This window comes from Musca autumnalis, unplaced genomic scaffold, assembly GCF_047663935.1.
Source record: "Musca autumnalis isolate F117 unplaced genomic scaffold, ASM4766393v1 scaffold_5, whole genome shotgun sequence".
Taxonomy (NCBI): Eukaryota; Metazoa; Arthropoda; class Insecta; order Diptera; family Muscidae; genus Musca; species Musca autumnalis.
The window spans coordinates 100,903,791-100,929,030 of record NW_027412088.1 but is presented as its reverse complement, the minus strand read 5'-3'; the positions used below and the strand labels follow the sequence as shown (position 1 = coordinate 100,929,030).

General features: G+C 34.8%; 1 protein-coding gene and 1 long non-coding RNA gene across 3 annotated transcripts in view; one reads left to right on the top strand and one right to left on the bottom strand.

Moving 5' to 3' along the window:
• lms (lateral muscles scarcer) overlaps positions 1-25,240 on the bottom strand; it is a 52,411-nt gene that overhangs the window by 1,201 nt on the left and 25,970 nt on the right. Inside the window, exons 1-2 of one of the 2 annotated variants that reach the window (XM_073991053.1) lie at positions 11,927-12,289; positions 546-694 (exon numbers count right to left, since the gene is read on the bottom strand). In XM_073991053.1, coding sequence (XP_073847154.1) covers positions 546-694; positions 11,927-12,212 — 435 coding nt within the window. In that variant the 5' untranslated portion in view covers positions 12,213-12,289. Of the gene's footprint in view, positions 1-545; positions 695-11,926; positions 12,290-25,240 lie in introns of those variants that run through there. The other variant, XM_073991054.1, reaches the window with a different exon arrangement.
• LOC141387061 (uncharacterized) lies at positions 16,734-17,910 on the top strand. Its single transcript, XR_012408469.1, has 3 exons — positions 16,734-16,964; positions 17,576-17,754; positions 17,821-17,910. It is a non-coding gene; the product is annotated as an uncharacterized lncRNA (long non-coding RNA).

Genomic DNA, 25,240 nt, shown 5'->3' with positions numbered 1-25,240 from the left:
AAATAGTAGATTCTTGCAGTTCTGGAACAGACAATATGCTAACACCTATTATACAGATGTGTTCTGCTTCCATGGCGCAATGAGAACAACTAGAGTTTTATGTGACGGTATAAATATGGTATGCCATTCATTTAAATATTTGCTCTGTTTCATAACCGGCAATATTTTAAAATTTTTACAACTTTTTCCTTTATAATTTTTGAGAACTTTTAAAAGTGTTTGTGTACGGGAATACAAACACAACAATTTTTTGAGTACTTTGTCGCATATTGAAAGACTTAAAAATTGCTATTTTATTAATTTCACTTTTTTATGGCTCAAATAATAAAAAATAAGTTCCAATTTACATTAGGCGAGTTTACTTGCGGCAATTGTCAGTTTGTGGGTGAGAGAGGGTGTTGAGAGGCAGTGGGTTACCATATACCTCACCTCTCTCTCCATCAAACTGACAATTGCCGCAAGTAAACTCGCCTAATGTAAATTGGGACTAATAAACACATTTTTCTATCATAATCAAAAATACAACAAAGAGATTCCATAATTACCTGTGTCTCTGTCAAATGCAATTGCTTTGCCAAGGCCGTTCTCTTGGCAACCGATAAATATTTGCCTCTCTCGAATTCCGTTTCCAATGCCTTTATTTGTGATGCCGAAAATGCTGTACGGGGCCGTTTCTTGCGATCATCATTTGAACCTTAAATAAAAGAACAAACAAATTAAATGAAATTTTAGAATGTTTTCTTCTTCTTCTCGAATTCATCAATTTGTTGGGGGAAATTGTTGGCTATATGTGAAAGATTGCATCTGTCATCAGATTGACAATTTGTAAATGAAACCGAAAAACTTGCACAGAATCTAATTTTGGATAAGAGAATATTTTAATGATCTATTCTGAATGTCATGAAACAAAAATGCCAAGAATATAATAAATGATAGGATTTTGGCGGAGAATATATTACTGAACATATGTATGTACAGTGTTGCTCACACAATTAGCACACTTCACTACCAACATTTATTTTGCCTAAAAATACCTTCAAAAGTAGTTGTATTTAATAAAGTATTTGTACTAATATATTCTCAGTAGTATGCTTAAAGAATACAACGCAATAGAGAAACTGAATCATAACTGTCAATTTGAATAACCTCCAAAAATGTAAAAAATATCCGAAATTCACTGGACACGTAATTAGCACACCTTAAAAGAACCGCTAATATTGTGAATAGTTTCAATATTTTAGTCCATAATCAGTTTTAAATCCCTTTCGTTTGGGAATAAGTTCCAGTCTGCTAGTTATACTCTCCACCAGTCTCCGAAATTTCAGTGTCAGAAGGGAATAATATGGGGTACACCTTGGGTCCCAAGGACTGATGGAAATTTCATTTTTTAGTGTTTGTTATTGATTTTCTCACATGTAAACAAGTTCATTGAGGCAAGTAGTTCATAGAAACATCAAATAAAACATCATATTCTTGTTCATCTTTGTAAATTTGCGAATAGTGGGATGTACCCACCAGCAGTGTGCATCTGCAAAGTCCGTTTGACACAAAAATTTTCATTAAAACACTGGAATATGATGCTTTGAGCTATTGATTTTATAAATACTTATCCATCTGGAATGAATTTTACCGATATGTCGTGGTGTATGCCACGATAAACCTATGTTCATCTCCATGGAACCTACGCAAATTTCAATAATTTTCTAAACATAAAGCAAATGGGAGATAGTCTAGTGAGACCGCAAGATAATATGTTTCCCGGAGCTTAAACCGATTAAATTTAAAATCAATAATCCAGAAAACATTTATCTTGAATAGTATATGCCTACTTTCAGGGATTTTAACCAATTTCAGCAAACCTCAAAATCCTTTATGGTCAGAAAGGGGTTATACCATTAAACATACCCATGTGCTACGTGTTCATCTAGTGCTTGGTTGGCACTTTTGTAATGATAGGTCCTTGGTGTTATTCAGACGTGTAATTTTGAATTAAAAATGGTGTTATAAGTCGATCCTTCTTCAGATAAGGGTGCATTTTATTGATCTTTTTTCTATAAACCCCTTCCAAATCGAAATTTTTCTTGAATGAATCATCGACCTTAAACACTTTTTGAAAAGTTTTTGTACTTTATATTTAAATTTCGGTAATCGGTTAACAGTTCCAATAATTTTAGATCCAATTGTACATTTGTTTTTAAAGTTTTGGCGACATTCTGACGTTTAAGTGTTCATTACGAAAAATAGTCCGCTATTGGGATATATTTTGAGATTCCGGGGTGATTAATTATTTTTTTCTTTCAAAAAATGATTTGTTTAATACGTTTTGAATATGAATTAACTTCAATATAAATTAATATTTGTATATTAATTGAATTAAATTAAAAAATCTTAGGGTGTGCTAATTATATGTCCCTTTGATAATTTGGGCGTCTTCACAAAACTTTTATTTTCAAAAAACCACTGATAATACCATTCACTTATATCATTAAATTTGTTAAATACATTATAGAAAAGGATTTTGTTTCCGAAAATATTTCAATTTGCCCTATCAAAACTCTTAGCTGACTGAAATCATTTTGCCCCAATGGGGTGTGCTAATTCTGTGACCAACACTGTATGTACAATAGACATACGTATATTCATAATATATGGGGTGCCAAAAATATGGAAACATTTGTATATCTGGCGACACTTGGAACTTAAATTCTCAAAGAGGTGAACTTGAGATGCAGTCGAATAGCAAAAATATCACAAGAACCGCAACTGAGCTACTTCAAACTCACTTGAGATTAACATTAAGAAAAATAAGGCCATGAAAATTAACACTAGCAGCAGCAATTGCCAGTAAAACAGACTAAACAAAGCGAGAGCAGCATTCGGAGGACTGCAAGTTGGGAAGGACACGTACATATATCAAGGAAAATATTCAAAGCATGTGTAAAATCCATTTTTCTATACGAAAATGAAACCCGACATCACGCAAAAGTTGCAGGTATTCATAAATAAATGTATCAGGATCATATGCAGAGTTTTTCTAGTTCCCAACATCATAATTAACATAGAGCTATGCAACTTAACGAACCAGAGATTTCTTCTTTTATGAAAATTTGTAATGAAATATTTTCTTTATAACTTTTCATTTGACATAGAAACAGAATTGAACACCAGGATATCCTGCAAAAGCAGATTAAACGTAGAGAATGGAGATGTATTGGCCATATCTTAAAAATGTTTATAGCATTAGCAAGAATGATGAATGGAATCCCCAAGAATTGAGGTCCACCAAGAAACACCTGACGATAAACAATAACCCAAAAACTAAGACAAAACAACTTTAACATTGTAGAGAATGCATAAATCTAGCTTGAGTGTAGAGTTGGAGCTCGCCTCAATTTGTTTGTAGTCTTGGAACAGAAATTGTATTCTTAATGTAGGGTGTTGAATACTAGTTATCATTGGTAACAAATCTAGTCTTATGATTATACGATGGTGGTGTTCTATTGGCTATTTAATCAATTACGTTACGATACGTTTGCCTGGCTGCATTTCATCCAGATTGGGCGCCAGCCATATTCAGTTCTATTTTAGATACTGCCTGAATAAAGTTCTACCGACCAGTAGTGGAAATGTATAACAATTTTTTTTTGTCACCGACAAAAATTGGTAGAACTGGAATGCAACATTTTGAATGAAATGTACTAATAAAAGTTGACAACACTATTGTTATCGGTAGGACTTAGTGACACCTTTATTTTGGTCGCTATCTTAAATTTCGTAGTAGTCTTCAGTGTCCCTGATATAAGTCTAATAGCGGTGTTCAATTGTGAATCGATGGTTTTATACGGCGTTAATTTACCAGGTTGGGCCATATTTAGCCTTTGGTTGAATCATTGCCAAGGTAGACGTTCTTAAGCTGCTGATGGATGCTCTTCAGTTGGTTCGCGCTAGCTTCTCAATTATGTCGTTCTCATACTTGTTTTTCTTTAGGAAGTTTTTTGTAGGTTGTGTCTGAATGATAAGGTTCAGTCTATGGTTATACTAAGGTATTTTGGGTAGAAGTTGTGGCACTCAATTTTGAATACATATGAAGTTTTCTGTCTGCCCCGATGCGAGTAAGATGGAAACAACAGACTTGTCGTTGGTGAATTAAAATAGCCATATCGGGCGCCATATTCAGCGATCGCGTAAACCAAGGCCAAGGCGGACGTTCATAGGTAGTTGGCGTATGTTTCTCAGGTTATTTCCGAGAGTTTATGGATTAAGTTGTTCCTATACTTTATTTTTTTGATAGTCTTGGCTAAATTTCACTGTATTTTTGATAAGTTTCTTGTGAAAACGGAAAACAGCAGAGAGAAATGCGGAACTACCAGAAGCAACATAAGCAAAGCAGACAAAATAAGCGTAGAGCTTAAGGTGAGAACATAGTGCGAAAATCCAGGCCTCAATTTGTGTAAAGGAATAAAGAAATCCAAAATCGCATTTGAATTAGGTAGTACATGGACCTTATTCATTTACTTGAAATTGAGCGTGAAGCAAGCAACAAAAGTCATTGTGTTTCTACCTTTATGGCCTTTACTTCGTCTGTTTCATCGTCGTAGTCGACATTGGCAGTCTCCTTCCAGCAACAAACGCGGTTTTTTACTCCCCGTATTACTTTTCAGATTCTCAAGAATACATTATGCAACAAAGTCAGCGAAAAGTTCAACTTTATTAATAGGAAGAACATCCATGAAACTAAGCAGTCAGACACTCGTAACTACAACGTTGCTATGGTTACAACGTTTCGATGAAGGAAAGTCCAAGAAGCGAAAGTGGGGGGACTTGTGAATAGTCTCTTATGAACCATACATGGAATTTATGCAGTTAATTAGTTCCAAAATAGAGGATGAATAGTTTAATATGTGCGTACCGTCGATGGATTGAGCTATATCATGCGTTATGTGCCCTTCTTTTTGAAGTTTGGTGCTAAGAAATGTCAATGCTTATTGTGAGCTTGGGCCCTACGTCCATTCAAACCGACATTAGGCCTGTATGGCGTACAGTGGTTGGTATGGTTGGTATTGAATTTGGTTAAGATTGTAAAATATTTAGTTAAAATTGACTAAACATTTTTGTGTGGAATTTGAAAGATTTTTTCTCTATGAGGCATATCTTTTTTTTTTTTTTCAAAATAGTCTGGCTTAATCCCATTGTTGTTGTTTAATATTTTAAAATTTTAAAACAACAATTAGTGGAAAAGATTTGGCATTGTTCGCCAAGGGGTAAGACAGGGAATACTATAGTTTCGATTCTCGCCACAGAATCTCATCAGTTCCCTTGGTTTTTGTTTGTGGATATTCTCCACCGAAGTTATTTTTCAATAACTTCTTCAACAAAAAACTTGTTCAATTAGAAACATTGTGGCGTTTTTTTTCGATAGCGTTTGCAATTTTGTTTTTTTTTTTTCAAAATAGTCTGGCTTAATCCCATTGTTCTTGTTTAATATTTTAAAACAACTAGTTTATTAGTGGAAAAGATTTGGCATTGTTCGCCAAGGGGTAACTTCGGTGGAGAATATCCACAAACAAAAAACAAGGGAACTGACGAGATTCTGTGGCGAGAATCGAAACTATAGTATTCCCTGCTTTACCCCTTGGCGAACAATGCCAAATCTTTTCCACTAATAAACTAGTTGTTTTAAAATATTAAACAACAACAATGGGATTAAGCCAGACTATTTTCAAAAAACAAAATTGCAAACGCTATCCAAAAAAGCGCCACAATGTTTCTAATATGTGGCATATATTTTGTCCTAGTCGGGGTTTTGGAACGAAATTGCCCGAAAAATGATACCATAACTCCTAAAGTAGCCGGTATATCTTAGTGAAATGACCTGATTTTGAAAGAGTGGATAAACATATTTACAATGTTTTTTTGCCATTTTTCACATTTTGACAGAAAGTTTTCACAAAAATTTAAGAAACGTATCTCGAAACGTTGCATTTTTATAGGACCTGAAATAATATGAACATCTTATTGGCAACCACCGCGTTCGATAGAACTGTCGCTTATCTTTATAGTTATTTCGATGGAAAATATCCACAAAAATAAGTGCTCTGCTGTACGGTGATGGTTCAACTCATCTGTCATATTTTGTTATCAAACACAAATTCATATGCCCTATAAAATATAAAAATTCTACACAAAGGAGGCCATCTTATATTTATTGTCTGTGACGATTTGACATTATATCTCTCATTCACTTTTTAAATCATACTGTTGTAGGGTATTTATAAAAAGCTCGAAATTTCGAACCCACAAAAATAAATTAATAAATTATTTAAATTCATTTTAAATATTTTTGCAGTGTTTTATTTAACTTACTTTGGTCCGTTTAGTTCAAATCTGGTAACTCAATTTTGAAACAGTTGCAGTTGACCAATCGTACTAAAACTTTGCACACTTTTCAGATTTGGATGACAATACATGAATATGAAATTAAAATAAAGATTGGTCCATTTTACATTGTTTTAACGGTGTTCTATTTAACTTGCATTTCATCTCTGGTAACTCATTTTCCACTCAGTTGCAGTTGACCAATCGAACTGAAACTTTGCACACTTTTCAGATTTGGATGACAATACATGAATATGGGCACATGTTTTACTACAGCCCCCTATAGCTATACCACCCAATTTTAGGTATTTTGAGGATTTTATCTTCATTTTTGCCCGAAATTGTGAACATAGGTCCAGGTTTTGGTATTGAGGCCGAATTGGCTGTAACTTGGCATTTGGGTCCCCAATTGTACAGAAACTTCCACACCAAAAATTAGGTTTTGGTATAGTCTTTATGTAACAGTAATACACGATTTCAGGCATTTTAAAGTTTTTATCTAAATTTTCGGTCTAAATTGACTATATTTTTGTTCTCAGTGGTTAAAAAAATGTATTTACTAAAAAGTTAAAAAAAATATAATTTAAAAAAAATTAAGTTTCAGTGTTTTATTTAGAAATGCACTTAAAACTAAGAAATAATTTATCGCTTAGCCTCAATAAATATATTCTTTCTCATGATGGAAATTTTATTATATATTTTATTTAAATTCATTTTTAAATATTCATTTCTTCATGTACTGACCCATATCGTCAACGAATACAAATATAACCATTGTATTTGGCACATTCATGTCAATCTTTATATGTATATATGCATGTGTTGTATGCATGTATTTATTACTAAATGCCCAATTGGCTTTTGTTAATTATACAAATTTGCGCCATCAGCCAAGTCAACCAATGAATGAATGACAGGCAGGCAGTCAGACAAGATGCGAATGATTTCCTCCTATTTTGAGTGACGAACGAAGGTGATAATGATCTGTGTTAATGATGTGCTCGTCGTTTTCGCCTTCTTTGCAACAGAAATGGCGATGGCTGCCATTGTTGTTGGCAACGAATTTCGCAACCATGTTCTTGAGGATCTTTCCTAGTTCTTCATTTTAGCAAACATTTGAATAATTTGCTTAAAATTAATTTGAATTAACGTTGCTTCTGTTTTTTTTTTTCTATTTGTTTGTAATTTATTTGTTTTAGTTTACTTTCGTTTTTTTTAAGGTTTTTTTTGGCTAAGATTAGTTTGCTCGTGTCATTGGTCATTCGGTAATTGTTGTAATTAGTCGTGATTAATTATCATCTAATGGCAGAAACTATTTTTAAATTAATTTAACACATATTTGTGGTTAATTTCAATTTAAATAGTTCACTTTTGTTGAAATGTTTCTCTCAAAGACAGATTAGAAAAAATATAATGGGATGCGTTATGTGTAGAGTTGGACAATCTAGTTCCCGGATCGATCTTTCTATTTCCTTTTTCCAACAGGAACTATTTCCTTAATATAGTTCCATAGTTCAAAATAGTTTCGAGACCTATATAATTCAACGAATATTTCTCTTTCATCGTTCTTCTTGTTTCCTTCGTTCCACATAGCTCTGAGAACGAAATGTTTTCATGGTTTGGTGGATGAATTGACATAAAAATGTATAAATATCAGTGAATAAACAGCAACGAAAACAATTCGATGTAGGTGTTAAATTAAAGAAGCGAGAAGAACTAAAGGAACTATATGAACTAAAGGAACTATTTATACGCAGGAGGTGGATATAGTTCCTCGCCCGGAAGAGTTTTTTGGAACTAGTTCGTTCCGGAACTATACAGCCCTAGTTATATGCCCGCCATCAATTCGCTTTTAGAAGGCAATAACTGTCTGAGTTCAGCGATGGCCGAGCAAATTGACAGCTCCACTGTATGAAGACGCTCCTACCAGAATGAGAGGAGATTGCCACAGCGCGTCAGACATCACCATTATGGCACCCGGTCTGATAAATGTCGTGTTATGGCAACCCGTCATTTCTTTTGGCTCAAATCATCTTCCTACTATCCGACTATTCCAACTTTATACTCACAGACCGCCCTAATTTTCTGAGCCATGAAGAAGCTGATTGGCAAGGGTTCAGATAATTTACCAATCACCGCTTCAGATTATCGGTAGCTGAGAGAATTTTGCGGAAATCATCGCTGCTGCAGCCACTCGCTACATACCTGCCGGTCGAATACTCGAAATCAGACCATCTGCCGAGGCGATTGGACTAGCAAATGAGAGTGATGAGCTTCGTCGTAGGAACCCTGGAGATCAAAGAATTAGGGAACTTGCGGTTAAAGTCAACAGACTAGTAGGCGAGCAGATGCGGGAAAAGAGGGTACACCACTTGGAACAATGCAACACTCGTATAGGATTAAGTAAATTGTGGGCAACGTGAAAATCACTCTTGAATCCAGGAAAGAAGGATGATAGAACAACAGTTAATTTCGAAGGCGTGACAGTAACAGATCCGAAGAGTTGCGCGTGTTGTTTTAAACGACAGTTTGTTGATCACTATGATAGTGAATGGGCGAAGAGAAGTTGCTACGTCGTATAATTTGCTTCATAGTCGGAGAAATACCGCCACAATTTACGATGAGCGATGTTGTAGACGTCATCCGAAATCATCCAAAGGGTTGAGTCCACAGTAAATCTCAATGGTAATGCTTAAGCAACTGGATGAATCCTGAGTTGGGTACTTGACAAATGTCCTTAATTTAGTTGTTAATGTTGTCTTGATGGGCTTATTTTATGGTTGGCAGGATGGTCTCTCTACTGAAGCCAGGATAGCAACAGAGGGAAATCGTACAGGCCGATTTCTACCTGTCGCCAGTAGCGAAGATTCTAGAGATTACTCCTTTACAAGATGAGAAGCTGTTTCACAGTTGTCCAGCATCTGCATGGAATTCGGAAAATGCACCGTACCCTCCAGATGACATTGAGATCGTAATGTATGTGTACGAGCTTGGTGTCGGGTTCAATCTTTGATGACATATGCGAAAGGTTAAATATCTACATATCTGACTTAGTGCAGTTCGTTCACCTGAAGAATGTGAAAATATCCGCCGCTAAATCCACTACCACACTGTTCACCACCTGGACGGCTGACATGAGGCTTTCCCACTCCAACCACTTGCTGACTGCCCCAAGATATTGGGTGTAATGTTCGACAGCACGTTTAAGTCGTCATCGCAAGTCACAGCTATTTGCGACAAGATCGGAAATAGGAATAAGGACCTGAAGTCGCTGACCGGCAGCATTTGAGATGAAACCTTGTTGACTTCTTTTAAAGTAATAGGCCGGTATATGGTAAGCTATGTGGTGGCAGCGGGATATACAAATTTTAGCTCTACGCTGTGGAAGAATATTAAAAACTTCCTGAATTCCGCCCTGATGACGGCAACAGGGTGCTCCTCATGGCACAAATGGACCATCTTTATGAGATGAAATGTCTTCGATCCCCCACCCAGTTACGTCAGAAGAGGTCTTAGCGATCTCTAGATAGAGGTTCATAGATACAAACGGGAACGTTTTGATCAGGCTGGCTTGAAAGCATTAAGAATTTTTAATCTGGATGTAGAGGAATATGGGAAGTAGATAACTGAAAACTATATACGGACGATCATGTTTGCGTTGCTACCATAATAACGGGTTCGATTCCCAGGACAGGACAACATCATATTTCAATGGTGAAAAAAATACCCCTTACCGTAATGTAGACAACATTTCCTGAGTATTTCAGCCATGTAGCATTTCAACACATGGGAGCCACCGTCGTGCAATTATAAGCACGTCCGCCTTGCACTCAGAAGGTCTTCGGTTCAATTCCTGACCAGACCTCCCTGGCTACGTCGCACAGTGTCACGATCGTGGCCAAAAATGGTCAAAACCAAGTACTTCGGAATACAAATTTATTGATGAGAATTGATAGCAAACATTTCAATTTGAAGGAATTTAAATTATGGTATTGATTTGTCAAGTAGTTTTGTCCATGTGGAGGTTCAAACCCGATAATTGTTGGAAATATGCATTTTTGTCCTTATTTTACTAAAATTAATAACTTTTATTATGCTCCAATATTTTCATATTTAAAGTAATTTATCGTTCTAAAATAAATTTTTACAATTGGTTTGGATGTAATAAATGTGAATTTACTTTTGTTTAGAAGTAAATAGTGATCATGAGGAGTTTACAGGTACCCAAGTCTGTAGTACTTAGTACATCGATTTTGTGAACCAAATTTGAAAATTAGTGGAGTGGGAAAAAATTTTATAACAGCGTATATCGATATTATTTGATGTTTGAGTTGTGAAATGTGAGTACTTCAAATGTATAAAGGTGCCAGCTGCAGAGGTTTGCAGACAAACATGTTATTTCTCTTTTTCAGTGACCACCTCATTAGGGAGTTACCCTATTTTTATATAAATTTTTTGCGGTGTCCACTAAAGCTCGAAAGCGAATGGACCGATCTTCCTATTTTTTTGTGGGCTTATTAAGTATCTAATAATCTTGCTTTTATACGAGAGACTTTTAATAATATAAATTAAAAAAAATATGGTGAACAGCCAAAATCTATATTCGATTTTTTACAAAAAATTGGCCGTGTTTGACCACTAATCGGTCAAAAAACGTTTTTAAAGAAAAATTCTCGTTTTTGGAGACAAGGGTTCGACGTTTTCCATAAGCACACAACAAATATGAAGACTGAACCCCAAATTTCAGACATTTCGGGTGGATATTGAGGGCACAACCTTCAAAATACCGAAAATCGGTAGGTACGGTTCCATGGGTGCTATATGAAGTCGAGGACCTACAGTAACAGAATTAAGGTGGAGAGTTATATACCCCCAAAGAAACTAAATACCAATTTTCAGCCATTTCGGTGTGAAAATGAGGTTAAAACCTTCAAGGTACCGAAAATCGGGAGGTACCGTCCTTTGGGGCTATATGAAGGCGTGGACATATATCGACAATTTTCGAGGGGAAAGTTTTATACTCCCAATGAAGAAAAAATTTCAGCAATTTCGGTGTAATAATAAGGCTAATATCGTTAAAACACCCAAAATCGGGAGGTACCGTTATATGGGGGCTATATCAAAACGTGGACTTACACCCACCATTCTCTATTGGAATGTTTCATATCTCTGCCGAAGACTAAACACCAAATTTCAATAAATTCGGTTGGTTATTGTGACTAAAACTTTCAAAATACCGAAAATCGGGAGGTACGGTTCTATGGAGGCTATATCAAAACGTGGACCGAGCATCCCAGTTTTTTGTCCTACGAAGATATTAAAGGTATTTTTACGGTATAACCTAGGTTTAAATACCGTTGTACCTCATACTTTCCGAATTTAGTCCACTCCGAACTACAGTAATGTCTATAATTAGAAAATGTCTAGATTTATTTAAATTACTCCGATTTAGCAAAAACATAGGATTACATTTTGATTACTCAGCTCCATATCGGTTTTTATGTTATTCCTTTTTACTCCTCTAGTCTTGTTTTTTTTTTCTTTCACTTACCATGATCATCTTCTGAAGTTATATCACTTTTAGCATCATCCAAATTATCCTCATTAAAACTTGATTCGGGACTTGAAGATCTCAATTCACTGTTTGGACTATCACTTATGGAATTATGGTTTTTATTTTCAACAACATTTGGGTGAGGTAATCTTTCACTTAAATCATATTTTAATTTTACATCATCCCCTTGAAGGGTATTTGAATTTGTCACGGGTTTTGAGAGTATATTTTCAATAGAAAAACTGTTGCGATAACGTTGAACAGCGACGGCCGGAGTTTCCATTTTTTAACGCAATTTTTCCCGATTCTTTGTGTAAAGGAAAATCAAAACGAATATCCCGTTATTTGTGTGTTTACACTTTCGAAATTGTTTTCAAACTGAGTGTGGATCATTTGCATCCAACGGCAAGAAGTTGTTGTGCACAGCGACCACCACCACCACCACGACCATATGGATCTGATCCTCAATTTGTTTATCCCCAATCGACCAACCAACAAATTAATTTTCGACCAATAATATTAAGATTTATATTTAGATCCTATAACTAAAAAGAGACGGAACAGAGCACAGCACAGATCTCTTCTAGCTTCAATATGTTCAGTATTGAAATGCCCTATACTGTTGTTTTGTAAAACATGTGTGAATTCAGCACCACCCATTAGTCCTCCTTCTTCTTGGCAAAACAAACAACCACTTGAGATTACCAGCAAGATGAGGAGGCGTTCCTTTTCTTAGATTAATCTCATTCGTCTCAATAATAAAAATGATTTTGAACATTTGCGTATTTCGTGAGCATATATCTCATCTCGGTGTTTTCTTTTTTAATTGGAAGTTGATGCCTCTATTAAGAATCATTTAAAGGCAAATGAACGACATCATTTTTCGTCTAATGAGTCGCATTTTAAAAGATCAAAAACAATTGGGCAATCAACTAAAAAATAAAAAAGGAACAACTGAAAATAATGGGTCCCATGTTTTCATAAAAGTTATGGCTTGCTAAATATGTATTTTCACAAATTTTGTGTTTTTTCATGAAATTTTGGGTAAATGCTTAATTTAGCACTTCTACTCATAGCCATTTGTCAATTGCAAAATGTTTTTGTTTAGCCCCGCTAGAAGAAAATAAAGATTTTTTGAAATCTTTGCTAGGAAATAAATTAACATGAATTTTGATTGTAAACAATTGTTTGAAATTAATTGTTCACATTTCGTTTAAATTTGTCACAATTAATTAGCATTTTTTCTTACCCAAATTTGCAGTGCAATTAAATAATGACTTCGAAATTATTTGGATTAAAATGAGATTTTTTATAATTTGTAATATGTAATGAATATTGTGTTAGGTGCTGATAGATGATGCAAATCATAAGTTGTATGCCAAAGATACAATTTTTCATTTAAAATATATAGATCTGTGGTTTTCATGGACAACTGCATATACCAAAGATTGGATACATAAAAGATTGAATTTGATTAATTTAATTAATCGAGCTATATGTCGTAAGGATATTTTATTGAAAAAATTATGATAAACTTTCCACCTGAAATTTTCCCTATAGAACGGTATCTCCCGGTTTTCGGTAATTGCAAGTTTGTAGCCTAAATATCCCACCAAGATGGCTTAAATTTGGTACTTAAACTTTTCATTTGAAATTTGTTGGTATAGGTCTTCATATAGCCCCTTCCGATTTTCGGTATTTTGAAGTTTGTAGCCTCATTATCACCTCGAAATGGCTTTGATATTTAGTCTTCGTTGGGGGTATAAAACTTTCCACCAAAAATTTGACGATATAAGCCCACGTCTTCATATATCCCCCATAGAAGGGTACACCCGATTTTCGTTACTTTAAAATTTTTATCAACATCATTCAACTGGAATAATTGAAATTTGGCATTTAGTATTCGTTGGAGTTACAAAACTTTCCTCCAGAAATATCTCGGTACAGGTCAACGTTTGATTCAGCCACCATGAAACGGTACTCCTAATTTTGAATGTTTTAGCCAAACTGAAATTTGGTCTTCGTTAAAGGTACAAAACATCTCTTGCAAAACATTAGACAGTTTGGGTCCACGTTTTGATATAGATTTTAAGAAGATTTTGTTAGTTGGGATTTTGTGTTCCCAGAAGATAGAAAACGTACATGCAAATTGAATATTGTGTAATTGAATATTGTGTGTTGCAAGAGGATACAAAACTTCAATTTGGAAATTTGTATTTTTTTCCCTGCTCCTGCAAGGAATAAAAGAAAGTGTTTTGTAATTTCATAAACAAAAGGAAACTAATTGTTCCTATTTACTTCAATACAGTTCGTGGTGGATGGTAAAAAAAGTTTCGCACGACCAAACTTAACGCCACTCATACTTGTTTTACTATTATTTTTATTGTAAAGGGTGTTTTTTTAAGCTAGATAGAACTTTAAATTGTAAAAAGTAACACAAAAAATTAAATTTTGATGAAACTTTTTTTTTTATTTGTTTCAGTATACTCTGACAAATCATCATGAACAGACTCACGCTTGAACAACGATACGAAATTATCCAAATTTACTTTGAAAATCAGTCGTCGATTCGCGCAACTTATAGACGACTTCGTCATTTGTATGGTGTACATAATCGTCCATCTGAACAAGCCATTCGTCGAACTGTGGATAGAAAAATTGCCGCATGTGGAGTGAGACCAATCCACAAGAGACCCTACAGACTCCATTACATCCAGAAAAATGCACCGTATGGTGCGGTTTTCACGCTGGTGGCATCATCGGACCTTATTTCTTCAAAAATGAGGCGGGAGCTCGCGTTACGGTCAATGGAGATCGTTACCGCACCATGATCAATGATTTTTTGTTTGAAAATATGGATGACATTGATCCGGAGGAGATGTGGTTTCAATAGGATGGCGCTACGTGCCATACGGCGAACGCAACCATCGACTTATTGAAATCAAAATTTGGCGATAAGTTGATTTCGAGAAGTGGACCTGTCAATTGGCCTCCAAGGTCGTGCGATTTGACACCTCTCGATTATTTCCTGTGGGGCTACGTGAAGTCACTGGTTTATGCTGATAAACCAGCAACAATTGATGCCTTGGAGGCCAGCATTGTTCGTGTTATTCGTGACATACGGCCAGCAGTGCTCGAAAAAGTGGCCAAAAATTGGACGTCCAGAATGCACTTCGTCAAGAACAGCCGCGGTGCCCATATGCCCAAAATCATTTTCAAATGTTAATGTCACGTATTGATCTTTCGAATAAAAAAAATTTGATTACAATTTAATTTTTTGTGTTATTTTTTACAATTTCAAGTTCTATCGGCCTTAAAAACACCCTTTACTTTCTGATATTTGTTTTGATCATTGAGGTTTAGTCTAATAGTCTTTCTACACTGTGATGTCATTCATTGTAACCGCTTCCTCTCTCTCTTATTTATTACCTCTGTCTAGAGGTGAGCACACGCCTGTGTACTCTTAGTTTTTTTGTGAACCATAAACAATTGAAAGTTTATGCAATTTTTTATTTATATTTTTTAATAATTTGCATTGTGGACGATTTTAGACAACATTAATGTTTAAAAAATTTTGAAATAAGTAATGAAACACAAAGAAAAATTAAATTTTAATTCTCTCTTAAATTTGCCTCTCTCTCGATTTTGCTCAGCTCTGCCTCTGTCCCATTTGTTGTTCACATTCATCCGTCTGTTTGTATGTGTATTTACGAGTCACATAGCGAGATATTAGCTCTGTTCCTTTACGTGCAAGAATCTTCAAGTTTTACCACTTTTTACTCGAAAAGCGTTTCTTTACTTCATACACCATACAATTCATATGGGAGCAGTTTACAACTATTGCTACTTTTGCCGCTTTTACCATTTTCAAAAGTAAAGGAACAGACCAATTATAAATACGATATAGTAGCAGGTGGGCGAGTAAGTTGTAATATAGACTGTGAATTAAAACAGCTTAATAAAGAGCAACTTAAGTGGAATAAAGAAGTCATATTAATAACGTCAATAAAACATTATAGAATCGTAATTTAAACGAACCAGTATTTTCTACACGGAGTTAAACCTACCTAGCTAAACCACTGTGTATGGTGCTCTTAAATCAAATTTAAATGGAAGGTGCTTACACCAGGGAAGTTTTTGCGGATTCTGAAACTAAAATGTTCATAATAAAAAATCTAAAAAAATCCGGAGCGCTTTTTAAATAAATCGCGATTCAAGTTGACATTTTAAGGGTTTTTTAAGGTTTTGCTTGGAAACCGCAAGTACTTACGAAATGAGACTAAAGAAAATGTTGTAACTATGAAAATTCTCTACACGCAGAGAAAAAATATTTTTCGCTTTTGTTGGAACAAAAATATCAATTTTTGTTCCAAAATTGTATTTGTTTTGTTCAAGCATTGCATTGCAAATCCAAAAATACAATCTTTTGCTCCAAACATAAAAAACAAAAACAACTTTCGGAATTCCGCAATATTGTTAAAATCATTAACAATACCGATTGATAGGAACTATCATAATCTAGAATTTTTACAAAAAAATATTGTCTTTAAAAAAAATCGCTTTTGTTGTAGTTTTAAATACGTATTGTTATTTTGTTTTTTCAGTATTTTGGATTGAAAATGTCTATTATTAGTTCAAAAATACATATTTTTGACTATACTCTCTCCCGTTAACTTGTTGAGTATTTGCTCTGGATTCTAGTCGCTGCATTCTTGTTTTGCTCTCTTTAGTTTATGTGTGGCAGCCGGTGAAGTTATTTGTGTTTGCGCGTTCTTTATCCCTAATTAGTTTTTGTTTGGCAGTCAAAGAAAGTGGATCAAAAATTTAAAACATTAGTGATTATAAACTCAGAAAAACAACATTCCAAGACAAAAATGCAAAAAAAATCTAATAATAAAAGTGTCATACATTATTAAATCTATTGAATTCTTTATTATTTTAAAACTGTCGGTGTTTTCTTTTTTTATGGCGTTATCTACTTTTGTCATGTAGTTTTTGTTTTGTTTTTGGTTTTCTCATGTGTTTTTGTGAAGCGGTAAATATAAAAGTGGTGGTTGAAGCAGAATTTGCGTTGCAAGGAGATATTAAAGAAGAATTCCGATAATTCATACATCTTTGACACAATAAATTAAATTTTCTTGAAAACGTCGATCCCTTTTGGGTTCTTTTTGTACTGAATAATGTTTACAACACGCGTTTGTAGTTTTGACCAAAACTATTGTAAATATAGATAATTTTACCTCAACTGTTCTGAATTCTAACAATATTTATTGTCCATTTTACCAATACTATTTTTCATTGTTGTTTGACACCACCTCTTTTGAATCTCTTCTTCTACTATCGTATGTATGTAAGTTGTTATGTGTGTGTGTTTTGTGGAGAGCTAAAAACAAAAAAGGTGGTTGAAACTTATTATACGAAGAGAAAATAGAAATAGTTTTTTCCCTAAATTTGAGTTTTTGTGAACGAATTGTCGGAATTCTATTTTAATTTAAAATATAAAGAGCGAGTTGCAACAGTCTAATAATTTTTGCAATGCATGCTCAATGAAAACCAAAGAAAAGACTATTGCTGACACTTGTATTTTATTGCGTAGTTTTGTGTGTCTGTTTCTAACTAACTTCATGATGCTATTTTTTTATTTAGCGGGTTAAGGAGTGTTTTGCTGCAGACTTTTTAAATTTAGTTAAGAAAACATAAAACTAATCAACGACAGCTGAAGTGGACATTTTTAATAAGAATACTCTCTAAACCAGTTATATTCAGTAATTTGGTGCAACAATACATTTCTTCAACCGATTTTGTTTTGGGCATAAAATTAATTAGTAAGTATCTTCTTTTTGTACTTTTACTAAGCGATATTTCTAACATATTTTCTTTTTTTTATTTAGCTTCAAATTGTACTAACGACTTGGATTCACAATTTTCCTGGCCGAATAAATCACAATAAATAGTTTACCAACATGCTTTATTTGCAAATCAATCTTTGTTAAACTAAATAAAATTAGCGTCAATTGAAATTAAAATTATCTCATATCAGGTTTATTTAAAATTTTTTAAAAATCATATATGAATTAAATAATAAAATGAAACTTTTTATATTTTTTTAAATGTAACACAACAAAAAGGTAGGTATGCAATTTTTATTCCAACCACTTCGCATTGCAACAATAAGTATTGTTACTTCTGACCAAAACTATTGTGAATTGCAAAAATAAATATTGTTACTTCTGACCAAAACTATTATGAATTGCAAAAATAAATATTGTTACTTCTGACCGAAACTATTGTAAGTTCTAACAATATTTATTGTCCACTTGGACCAAAACTATTGTGAATTGTAACAACATATATTGTTACCTCTAACCACAACTATCGTACTTACATGTTTGGTCCAAAGCGTTATAGTGTCAAAGTGACAATACATATTTATATTTAGAACACATAATATAGTCCAATGTGACAATAACGATTGTTGGATTGACAATACTACATAAGGAATCCAACAATATGTTAACAATATATATTTTGCTCTTGGAATATTGTTGGATCAAACATATTTTTTTCTCTGCGTGTACAAGATCGATTTTTATGATATCTTCGTAGTTTTTACCGTAATTGAGATATAGAAGTTTAAATAAGGACAATGGATTGACTGTATCGCCTCCTTATAAAACAATGTCATGACTGCAATTTCCCTACTTAAACTTATATATCTCAAAAAAGGTACAAACTAGGAAAAAATTACGAAAGCCAACCTTGTAAAGAATTTTTACAGCAACAACATATTCTATAGTCTCATTTCTAAAGGATTTGCAGTTTTCAAGATAAATCCTGAAGACCTATGAAAAAAATCTGAAAGTATCTATATCTCAATAATGGTAAAACCTAGGAAAATATCAATCAGCCAATCTTGCACAGAATTTTCGCTCCAAAAACATATTCTTTAGTCCCATTAAGGGTTTTGGGGTTTCCCGGTTTTTATCATTCCCGGGGAACGAGAATAATAAAATCGCCATTCCCGGGAATCCGGGATTTCCCGGGAAATTTCAAAATACAAGAGTGGATCAATATTTCCGTGATTTTTTTATCTTCCCATTGTAAATTATATGAAATACAATATTTTCAGAGAGTTGCGGGCTCAAAAATGGTTAACACGTTTTCGCTCTATCGATTAAAAACGAAAACATGTGTAAAATGCAACATGGGACAACATGGTGTCCGGATTTTGCCCACACTGACCATTTCCATTATTCAAAGCTAAGGAAATCGCTCGATGGAAAGTGATTTGGCCCAAACAATGAAGTTATTGATCAGAAATTCCAATTTTATGGACCTCGAAAATCGTATGTTTTATTCTTATGCTTAAGATTGCTTGATTCAAGTAAGAAAGTATCAGTCTGCTGTGCCGACATAGATATACCCTCAGCCACGGACCTACAGAAAAGAAGTAAACACAATACTTCTGACGTTTCTAGGGGCTGTTTGAGTTTTTGAACCAATTTCTTAGGAAGTATGGATTTGCCCCGTAAAAAATTGTACGGTTTTAACTAGGGTCGCACACAAAACATGTTGCCAAACATTTAAAAGAGAGAGTGTAAGAGATTTCCCCCTTCGACGGTTATCTTACGTACTACCCAATGTAGTTGGTACCGGCAGGCTTTTTTTGAGATTTTGGGCCTTTACCTCGGGAAGAGTGGACTTGCCCTCCAAAAAAAAGTTGCGCCGTCTTAACAGGGCCTTCAAGGCCATAGACCGGTACCTCCCGATTTCCGGTATTTTGAAGGTTGTGGTCTTAATATTCCACCGAAATGGCTGCAATTTGGTATTTGGTCTTCATTTGGGATATAAAACGTCCCTATGAAATTTGTTGGTATAGGCCTACGCCTTCATATAGCCCCCATAGAACGGTACCTCCCGATTTTCGGTATTTTGAAGGTTGTGGCCTCAATATCCCTCCGAAATGGCTAAAATTTGGTACTTAGTATTCGTTGGGTAAAAGTTTCCCCAGAAATTCGTCGGTATAGGTCCACGTCTTCATGTAGCCCCCATAGTCCGGTACCTCCCGATTTCCGGTATTTTAAGGTTGTGGTCTCAATATTCCACCGAAATGGCTGAAATTTGGTTTTTGGTCCTCATTTGGGGTAAAAAACTTTCTATATGAGATTTGTCGGTATAGTTCCACACCTTCGTATAACCCCCATAGAACGGTACCTCCCGATTTTCGGTGTTTTGAAGATTGTGGCCACAGTATTCTAGCGAAATGGCTAAAATTTGGTATTTAGTCTTCGTTGGTGGTATAAAACAATCCTCCAGAAAATTGTTGGTATAGATCCATGCCTTCATATAGTCCCCATAGAACGGTACTTCCTGTTTTCAGTATTTTGAAGGTTTTGGCCACAACAACCCACCAAAATGGCTAAAATTTAGTCTGCGTTGGAGATAAAAACCTTTCGAACTGAAAGTCGTGGGTATAGGTCCACGTTTCGATATAGCCCCCATAGAAGGTACCTCCCGATTTTCGTAGTTCTGTAGGTTGTGACGTCAATATCCCACCGAAAAGGGGTTATAAAATATTCCAGAAGAGAATTAATCAGCATAGAGAAGAGTACCTCTTGATTTTCAGTATTATCTTACCGAAATATCGGAAATTTGGTATTATAGTTTTCTTTGAGCATAAAATCTTTCCCCCAGAAATTTGTAGGTATAGATTGACGTTTTGATATAGCCCCCATAGAACGGTATCCCCCGAATTTCGGTATTTTGAAGGTTAGCCACATTATGTTACCGAAATTTTTGAAATTTGGTATTTAGGTAACTAAATGTTCCATTATACTTCAATATATCTCGTGGTGGAGGGTATAACAAGTTCCGCCCGGCCGAACTTAAGTCCGTTCTTACTTGTTTGAATTGCTTGCGTTTCATCATAGTGTTAGACATGTATAGTAATAGTATTCCATGTTGAACCTGTGGTTGAATGCTTCTTGTTGTAGAAGGGCATATGATTGATGCTCACGTTCCAATCATCGGGTATAGCTTATCAGCGTGTCGCCTCTAGTTTTGGTAAACCATGGGTCATATTATTCTTTTGGAGGTTTATTGCTGCTTTTATGCTTTATACATTCAATACCATCCTCTGGAATTGAAAAAATGTTCTATCCGTAACGTGAATACATTACCAGATTACCTTGCTCGTGTCTACAGGAAAATGTGCCTGTTCCGTGTGGAACACACAGCTCTCGGTTTTGTAGTCGGACACACACGCTCTGTGCCACCATACTCATTACTTTGTAAGGAGTAAAGTAAGTAGCTTTGCTTTGTAATTTTTTACTGATAATGCAGAAGGTAGCTCGTTTACATAACTATGTAATGGGTTATTCGGCTCATCTGGCTCCCAAATTTCTGCTGGGTAGTTATTGACTACAATGACCATCGAAACTATCTTATGTTCCTTACGGTTGAAAAAATTGCATTTTTTAACATCAAAAGACTTGTTTTGGGGACCAAAGACTTGGAGCAAGCGACAACATGTCACTTATCGTCCTGAAATAGTTTACCTAAAAACCAGGAAAAACTTTTTTACTTTTATTTTCCTACGAGTAATGTTCATCCCTTGCGAGAGCATGGTCAGTAGTATTGTAGGGTATCACATTCTTAGTTGTTTTAATTTAAATTTTGCAAAAATTAATATTGAGACTATTGGCAATGTGTAGCTATTATCCAATGACTAATTAGCCATGTTCTTCTACCAAAGAAAATAATAACAATCATGTCGCACAACAATTCAAGTGCTCGGTAGCTGTCAGTCGTTGTTCTTGTCTCCGCCTCATTCGTCCTGCATTTTTCGACTAATGAACATTTAAGCAGGCCATAAACCTAGCAAACCACATCATTAAGATGTGAAATTATTAACACATAATTTAAGATAATTTCCGACGATGACGATGTGCTGTTGCTTTACCCCATGCTAATGGCGAAATGGCAATGGTGGAAAATGTCATGAAGAGGAAAGTGTAAAATATAAAAATGGTTTCATTTGTGAAATTGAATTATTTGCAATGCGTCTGTCCGCCTGTCCGTCCGCTTTTGTCTGATGCCCAAAACGAACGAATGGCAAATGCTTTGATTCGCTGCCAAAAATTATGGTGTCGCTTGTTAATATTTCTTCTTTTTATATTTTTTGTTTGCTTTCTTGATTTTGATACGAAAAGATGATGTCTTAATTATTTATGAATTCTCATAAAATAAAGAATAAAGAATAACGACCGGGTTCCCCACATTGGCATGGAAATAATTAACTAGTACTAATTAACACTAAATGTGTCGTTGTGTAACCCAGTGAAGAATTTACTTGTAAGTTATACATTTTTCATTCTGAGAACATGATAGTCTTCGAAATCAAGGAAGGTTCATACATTCTTGTCAATTGTCCTGTTTGGAATATGGTACCTATGGGCCAGACCCGGTGAAGAATAATAAAAAAAATCAATTTTAAATTGTTCGCTTTTTAGATCTTTAAGAACCTTTCCTAGAAAGTTCGTATGTTCTACAAAGTTATTTATTGGAAGATATGAGCCTGAGAAAATGATCCATTTTGACATCAGGGCTCCAAGTCTTTGGAGATACATAACATGTCTCCGAAAATGACTAATTTTTCATGACTTAAAACAATAGACATAGTATTATTGACAGATAAGTTATTATTAGTTTCGCGTTAATCCCCATTAAATCTAAAAAAATTAGTAACTATTAAAACATCTTCATGACATTTATCCTCCTCATTTCACTGGGTAACACTGGTACTAGAAAAGGTAGGAGGTACTTCATGAATTCCTCTTCAATACAAAACAAACAAATGTCGTGATATAAAAATATCTGCAATTCTCTTGTTCACATTTCATTCGAAATGGTTTTTAATCACATCGTTGGCGCTGTCATATTTTCTTTAGACAGACGACGCACCGTCTTAGCTACATACTTTTCTGACTGACTATTGCTGACTGTCGTGTCAAAATGGTTTAATTTAATGATCAAATTTGCCGAGTTCAGTGTTTTCCACAAATCAAAAAAATGACAACTTAATTTTTCTAATTGCCAATTAAACGGATAGTATAAACATTCCGAACAGTTTTTCTGTAAGTGATTTCATTGTAAAACGGGAGGGAGAACAAAGTAAACTCATTGGTGGATGTTGAAGGTGATTCTTGGAAGAAAATACATTCATACATAGTTTATGTCAAGGAGAAAAATACTTTACAAATTTTCGAATTCTTTACAAGAAAAAAATAAAAGAAATTTTTTATATTTTTTAAATGTTTCTGGTTTCTGGTTCTGTATCCGTTCAGTACTGCGTATGAAGCTAAAGATATGGTATTTTTTGTATGTTGTAGAAAGTAACACTCCTCTTATCTAGTCGTAGCACTGTGCATCAGCAAATCTGGGGTGTGGAAAATTCCAAGTGGGGTGATAGTATTCGGTTAGGAGATCAAAACCTCAAAAGGGTTTTTGATTCTCAGGCCAAACTTTTTTAAAACCCCTTATAAATAACCTTAACCAAAGGCAATGGGTCTCCAATATTATGTGATATACTTCGCCAAATTAAAGATAATGTTTTGAAAATTTACAGAGACCTTTAGATTAAATATAGAGTCATTGGTACAAAAAATGAGTTATGTCGGTCCACTTTTTGGTATAGCCCCCATATAATGGTATACCCCAATTTCAGTATTTTTTACGTTTTACCCATATTTTCCAACTAATTTCACCAAATCTATGTATTTTGAGTTCTTAGTAAATATAAATCATCTAGAAAAAATCATCAACATCATCAATATATAGGTACTCCTAGATTTTAGCTTTTTCGAAGTTCTTGGCTATATTTTCCAATTGATTAGGTTCTAATTTGGCATCTTCGTTTCTCAGGGGATAGCACACCTTTTCGCAGAAAGTGTATAATGTAGGTCCATGCTTCGGAGTAGCGCCCATAAAAAGGTACCTCCTGATTTTACCAATCTCAAGATTCTTGGCTACATTTCCCAAACGATTTGGGGATCAGATGCAGGTATAGAAGTACTTACTAATTTACCAGATACCTATGAATGAAAAATCGAATAAATGAATAACTTAGCCTGAGAATTCAAAAACCTTTTGAGGTTTTGCTCTTCTGATCCAATACCATCACCTCCATTTGGAATACACCACACCCCACACCAAATCGGCTCGGAACCTGGATTTAGAAGGTAGCTTTATATGGGAACTTTATGAAAGAAAAAATGACATGAGAACTCAGACCACTTTTGAGGTTTGGCTTTTCAGACCTAATACCATCACCATTTGGAATTTACCACACCCCATATATTACCTGCTTATATCAACCTTATATACCAACCGCGATTCTCATGTCGAGCTCTATCTGTTTCCCCAAAAACCAATTATAGTACTATTTAGTACTTTACATATAAATTCGTAAGTACGAATTTCCGAAACCTCCTCCAAATATTTTGAACTTTCAGCTAACCCCTTCAAACAATAGCAAGTTGTACCAAATTTTGCACCAATTGAGTGTCATTTAGTAATTTTCGTATACTTATGGTACGTATTTCGACAACCATATATCCCAACCCTGCACTGACGTTAATACCAAATAATAATAAATACATAATCTTAGTTCCAAATCATAGGATTCCAGCTCTATTCGTTCGTCCAATACCAAATTGTACCAAACTTAATACCATTTAGTACTCTTCGTACCCACAAGTTTGATTTTCCAAAACTACCTCAGTCCTTCACTTCAGCAGTAAGCTTAATATCAAATTACAGGACCCAGCGATAACCGCTCACTCAAATTCAAATTGTACAAAATTATGTACCATTTAGTACTTTTCGTATCCACAAGTACGAATTTCAAAAACTACCTCCATGTCTCAATCCTACCCTCCAACCTTAGCCTTACCAAATTCCTGGATTCCAGCTCTATCCATTCGCCCAAATCCGAATTGTACCAATTCCAAATTTCAGGGTTTCAGCTCTATCGGTACCTCAATCCTACACTTCAACAGTAATCTCAATTCCAAATTTCAGGATTCCAGTTGTATCCTTTCGCCCAAATCAAAAATGTATCAAATTTAGTACCATTTAGTACTTTTCGCAACTAGGGGGTCCGAGAATTAGCTCCACTTCCAAAATGGATTATATCGGTCCATTTGTTTCAGGTATCTTCTCCACAAAGTGCAAAACTTTTACGCTTTTATCGAAGTTAAATGTATGAGCACAACATAAGCAATTATTCGCAATTCCCACAATCGTGAAGTT